Source organism: Podarcis pityusensis (assembly GCF_964106645.2).
Source record: "Podarcis pityusensis genome assembly, chromosome: 4".
Classification (NCBI taxonomy): Eukaryota; Metazoa; Chordata; class Lepidosauria; order Squamata; family Lacertidae; genus Podarcis; species Podarcis pityusensis.
This window is the reverse complement of record NC_138027.1, coordinates 56240660-56246659: the sequence shown is the minus strand read 5'-3', so window position 1 is coordinate 56246659 and position 6000 is coordinate 56240660. Positions and strand designations below refer to the sequence as shown.

Genomic DNA, 6000 nt, shown 5'->3' with positions numbered 1-6000 from the left:
CACTCCTGGGTGGGGCCATTCTTAGCCTTTTCTGGAGGCGAAGGAGTCTGAACCTGGGCGCTGCACCCCTTCCCACACTCTCGTTTTCCATCTAAAGAGCGGGAGCCGTGCAAAGGTCTCCAGAGGCGGTGCGGAGCCGTCTCTCCTTCCCGCGGGGAAGCTGCCTTCCACCCCCAGCGCCCAACTCTTGCAGCCGCCCAGGCTGCCGCTGCTGCTGCCGCCCCCGCGTTTTCGCCTCGCAGTTTGCCGAAGGCCGGAAGTGACGTCCGGGCCTGGCGAATGAGCACACCTTGAGTCACCTGGGGAAAGGAGACGGCGCCGCCAGATGGGAGGGCGCTCAGTCCGCGAAGGGAGGCCGTGCAGTTCAGGTGTGTCTCGCGCGGGGGGGCGAGTCGTCCGGCTGTCACACTGGGGGAAGAATCCGGGGGCCGCATGGAGAAGGAGGGCCGCTCGGCGTGGCCCATGGGGCTGCTGAAAACCTTCGACGCCAGCGAGTTCGGCAGCTGGGAGAAGATCGGCTCGGGAGGCTTCGGGCAGGTTTACAAAGTCCGCCACGTCCACTGGAAGACCTGGCTCGCCATCAAGTGCTCGCCCAGCCTGCATGTGGATGAGAAGTAAGGGCCCGTCGGAGCGCCGGGCTGGGCGTCGGGGAGGAGGAGGGAGCGCCGGGCGCCCGGTTGGACTTCCCCGACCGAGGCTCGCTTGGCAGCTGGGTTCAGGCTGCTCGTGGGTGGGGGTGTCTTGTCAACTAGCAGTGGCGCGATTTTATATTTTGGCGTTGTTTTGCAAGTGCAGCCCAGAAGACGCGCGACGGGCGCCTTGGCGAAGCCTTCGAAGGGCTGCCCGGGCTGCGTTGTGACCTTTGGAGCGGTTCCCTTGGTTTCCAGAGGTGGACGGTCCCGTTGCCCTCGAGACTGCCGCGCGGAGTCGTGCAGGTGTCGAGCCACCAGGGACCGAGAGAGCCCGATCCGCTGGGCTTACTTCGGAGGAGGCACGCTCAGGGTGGCGCTGCGAGTCGCAGACGGCAAACCTGCTTGCACCCGCACCCCGCCCCTTGGTAACTTCCCACGCTGAGCCCAGCTGCAGTTCTGGGCTGCTGCTAGCTAGGAAGGGATTCCCCGTTTGGTCAAAAGCACGTTTTAGACAGGTCTGCTGCTGGGTTTGAGAACTTAATATACAGTGGCGTTTTGTTTTGAAAATCCGCTTTGGTTGAGATGTTCGCATTTTCGTTTCCTGTTGCATAGTTCGGGGTCCGGGGCAGCGCGGTGCGTGCTCGTAAGAATGTGCTCGTAATTTGCAGTTTCAAAGACGGCGCTGCTTTCCTACGCGAGGCTTCGCCTTATGCAAGGAATTTGTCCTGATTGTGTCATCGACTTCTTAAGGAAGTCTGGTAGTTACAAAGCCTATCTCTTGTGCTGCTCGGATGGCATAGAGAGGAAGCTAGGACGAAAAAAACCAAACCCGTTTTATTTCCCTCCTTCGGCTGGTTTGCTTCGAACAGCCTAGGAAAGGTGCAGAGTTAATTTCAGTTTGCTGAGCCGCCTGGAGGAAGGAAAGGGATAGGAAAAAGAGAGATAGGAAAAGACTGGTGTGCATTAAAAATCCCATGTGTGCTTTCCAACTAAGACCTACTCCGAGTAGACCCATTGAAGTCAGTGTTTCTACTCGGAGGGCGATTTGGCAGGCTGCCACGCCATCGTTCCACTTTAAGGGCCTTTTGGCGAAACACTTCGGCTCCATGAAAGCGAAGCAGAAACACTTTGAAAGGGCACCGTCCGCTTCCCACGGTCCTGTCCCGTCCCAGCATCTGCAGCTCCGGTTCGCTCGCTGCCTCCGGTTGTTTGCTCCTCGCTTGTGAAAGGATTATTTTCATTATACGCCGCCGCGCATGCAATACGTTTGCTTACAAAGGGCGCTTTTGCACCGCGAGGCCAATTTGCCTGCAGATTTGCGGTAATGGCCCCTTTGTAATGCACTCGCTTAATGAAAGGGAGGCTGCATTTATAGCAAAACGCGTTGGCAACAGTACGGGACGCTGGGAGCGATCGGCTTGTCGCTGCCTGCAAAGGTGTGCTTCGTTCGGTGGAAGGGACTGGCTGTTCTGCAAGGAGGGTGGCGTGCAACGGAAGCGGTGGAGGAGAAGGGAGAGGTTATCTGGGCCTCGGTTTGGCTTGGCATTGTGTCCATGGGCTTGGGAAAGGCTGATCTTGAAGGAAAGGTTAGCAACAACTGGTTGGACCCAGACTAAAAAGTTTTGTTGCACTTGGACCCCACAGAAATGAGTGTGAAAGTTACTCATGGTGACTAGTAACTTCCCATTAATTTCAGTGGAACTAACTTACGGTGTTGCAAGGTCAGTGCTCTTCATGCGTGCAAGTTTTTTGCATGGACCACATGACATTGTTGGCAGAAAAAATGCCTTTTTAAAAAATAGAGAGATTTACCATTTCTGGGGGAAATTGGATATTTATTTATTAAATGTATTTCTCACCCTTCTTCCCAAAGGATTAAACAAAAATCTTGTTGCCAGTTGACTGCTTGCAAGATCTGAACAACCCATTTGCAAATTAAGTCTTAATCCAGCCTAAATTTCTTGCTGAAGGGGTCACTTGCTGCTTCACACATGAGACTAGGTCCTAAATGTCTTCGAAAGCAAATCCTATTGGGGTTTGTTTTGCTTCCATATAATGTTGGGCTGCCAGATAGCCTTGTGTTGCATCGTTTTATCCCAGAAATCAGCAGCAAAAGTCCTGAGCTGCCATTTAGAAATTGTCAATTCTGGAAATTAAAAGTATAGCTTTATTCATATCTCCTCAGAAGCAAGTTGTCACTGTGCTTGGTGGACTTCCTCAGTGGTAACCATAGTTCTGTGGGACAGCACACTTGTTTTGCATAGAGAAGGTCCCAGGTTGTTTCAGTCCCTGGCACCTTAGGATCAGGTAGCAAGGTGATGGGAAGATGTGGGAAGAACCCTGGAGACCTGATGATAGTTAGAGCCAGGTGGACAAATAATCTGACCTGGTATAAGGCTTCAGTGTAATACCCTGAGCTGTTTTTAGCAACAGATCACAAATATTTGGCTTCTGATCTGAGAACCTGTGAAGTTTTCTTTTTAATTTTGGGATTCTACCCCCAAGCATAGCTCATTCTCTTGGGGCAACTTTGTAGGCATCAAAAATATGAAACCGATCGCTATCTTCACATTTATTTGCAGTACTAAAGTCTGCTGAACAAAGCTTTAACAAACCTGTAAAAGTCATCCCTCATTTGATGTATAGTTGATGGATGTATATATTGCTTTCGCTCTACATGAACTCTAAATCACACTGCAGGTTCCCCGCAGTTTGCAACATCTCACAGGTGGATGAATGATCAGAGTGATGTGTATAGAGTGCCCTAAAGGTGTTATACAGTAGTCATATTTTTATATTTATCCTAATTTTCAGAGCTTCTGTAGTTCATGGAAAAAACAAACATCAGAGAGAAATAGTAAACACTCTAGAGTGCATACAGCATTGAAATTGTATTGCAGGACCAACTTGTCTGCAAACGCTGGTTTCAAAAATCTCTCACCGCTTTTGAAAACTTGGGCTTATATATGTGAATATGTCAATTTAGCTACATCACTCAGACATCACTTTAAACTGCTACAATGGAATTTGATTGCTAAGTTGTCAGTGCTTATTGCAAAATGTTCCACGCACTTGGTACTCACTATTCAGTCATGATTTTTGAGCAATACCTAGACTAAAGTATTTGACCCACTACTACTGGAGGTCAGGGAAAAGCACTTTTGGTATAAGACCTAGCCACTGTACATTTAAATGCTTTTCATATGTTAAAAATATTGATTCTAACAGCAAAGTATTGAAAAAGGAACCACTGGGGCGATCTAGCCCAGTTCTCTGTCTGCCCATCTACTCACCTGTTCCCACAGGTCAAGCTGTAGAACTCATACCATAGTGTGCAACAAGTTGAAAGACCATAGCTTCAAATGCCAAGCCCTTTATTTTAGGGAAGGGCACATTCTCCCATCCTGATTTAGAGAAAAAAACTATTTGATCTCAAGTGCAATGATCTCTGTTGGCAGAAACCATATCCTGGCCTAAGACAAGTAGCTCCACAGAATCATGGGGTTCCTTGAGAGTATCCATAAGACAAATTGCCCAAAATCCAGTTGCCCACTATTATTGATAATTCATTGCAGTGTGTTGCCAGGTTGTACATAACAGATCTTGCTGCTGCCCGGCTTATCCTTGGAGTGTTCCTGAAAGCACATCCCTGATTCTCTGCTGTTTCGCAAAAGGCCCACAGCAGGTAGATGAATGTGGAAAGTTTGAACACTGCTGTGTAAGTCACTCACACAGGGTATACAAGTTCACAGGAAAAGGAAGGCCAGGACAAAAAATAATTTGAGAGCTGTGTGTACGTAGACAGACAGGGAAACTTTCCTGATCCTTCTGTGCCCCAACTGGCGATCTGGAATACAAAGCCGTTTGTCAACTCATTCATCTCTACTTGGAATCGAGTAGATTCCAACAACTCTTCCATGAGACTACTGCAAAAAGTCATGCTTTTAAAAGTAGAAATGTCTGTAAGCAAAAACCATCTCACCCATAAGCGTGAGCACTTTCTAGCCATTGAAGAGCTGTGCTATTCACTGGCATATGTAATAAGCGTCTGTTAATAATGGGGGTTGTATGAGTGGAATAGTCTCCCTCAGTAGATGGTGGACTCTCATTCTTTGGAGGTTTTTAAGCAGAGGTTGGGTGGCCATCTGTCATGGATGCTTTAGTTGAGATTCCTGCATTGCAGGGGGTTGGACTAGATGACCCTTGTGGACCCTTCCAACTCTATGATGGACTTCTAGTGGGAGGTAACAACAGGAGTGTTCTACCAGTGTTAGTTTTGTTGAAGACTTAGTTCGGCTGCTTCTATTTCGATGGAGGCGAAAATGTTTAAAAATACCATTCCTGAAATATCTCTGGGAAAAGTGCAAGCCCAAAGTGGGCATAGAGATATATAAAATGGGCATCTTTTTGTGACGCAAGAAATGTGCATGCTCTCAAATAGGCTGTAGCTCTCCACCATTATTTTTAATTTTTTCCTCTTCCTGAATCTCTTCTTAATATTTCTGTATATATTTCTGGACTTGCAGTGTTCTTCTCTGTGGAGCAAATCATCTGGCCCTTAAATTCCTCTGTGTGTGTGTCTGTGTTCGTGTTCCAGTGGTGAAGATTGCTAGCTGAAGGATTTGAGAGTCCTGTTCCTAGTTGTTTGGAGATGGTCCATATTGGGAACCTCTGGCCGAGGGACCAAATGTCAAGCCCTAGGCCAAACCCTCTTGTTAGGACCAACCCTTCATTGACCTTGCTCTGCACCCTTCTTGGGTGCTTCTGTCTGTTCAAGGAATATGTTCTTGAACTGTGATAATGTTTCTTGCTTGCCTGGATGACGAAATTGTGATGGTGTGTGTATGTGTATATATACTGTTGGCAGGCTGGAATGTAGCCTACTATACAAAGGTGAGTGCCACATCCTTTAGCTTGGCCACTTCTGCCCCAGCCACACCAAGTATTGGCACGTGGCCCCTGGAAAATTCATCAGAAAGGACTGTGGCCCTCAAGCTAAGAAGGTTTCCCCTTCCAGTCTATAGTGAAAAAGCACATTATGTTCTCTCATTATGTAAAAAAAAAAAGCATTAGAAAGTAATGTGAAGGAAAGTTCTGGCTAACTTGTCCTTTTGAATCATGACTCCTGTTGCAATAGTGCCAGTACCCATTTGCCCGTACAGCTTAGAGGGACAATGAATATTTTTGTTTCTAAAAAATGCCTCGCTGTAGGAAGTAAGCTGATCTCAGATTTGGAAAGAACAGTGTGTGATTCAGTAATGAATAAACCATGACGCTAAAAACTTTATCTAGGTAAGTGAAGGATTAGAGGATTCTTCCCCACCCCCCTGCCTAGCTGGGCAGGACTGCAATACTTTGCAAAAAGAAT

At 47.7% G+C, this 6000-nt stretch overlaps 1 protein-coding gene across 2 annotated transcripts in view; it reads left to right on the top strand.

Moving 5' to 3' along the window:
* The first annotated feature begins 251 nt into the window (after positions 1 to 251).
* Positions 252 to 6000, top strand: part of RIPK4 (receptor interacting serine/threonine kinase 4) — a 28949-nt gene continuing 23200 nt past the window's right edge. Inside the window, exon 1 of one of the 2 annotated variants that reach the window (XM_081002836.1) lies at positions 252 to 368. Coding sequence is in view for 1 of the 2 variants with exons in the window: in XM_081002835.1 (XP_080858961.1) it covers positions 433 to 614 (182 nt within the window). In the remaining variant the exon portion in view is untranslated. The other variant, XM_081002835.1, reaches the window with a different exon arrangement.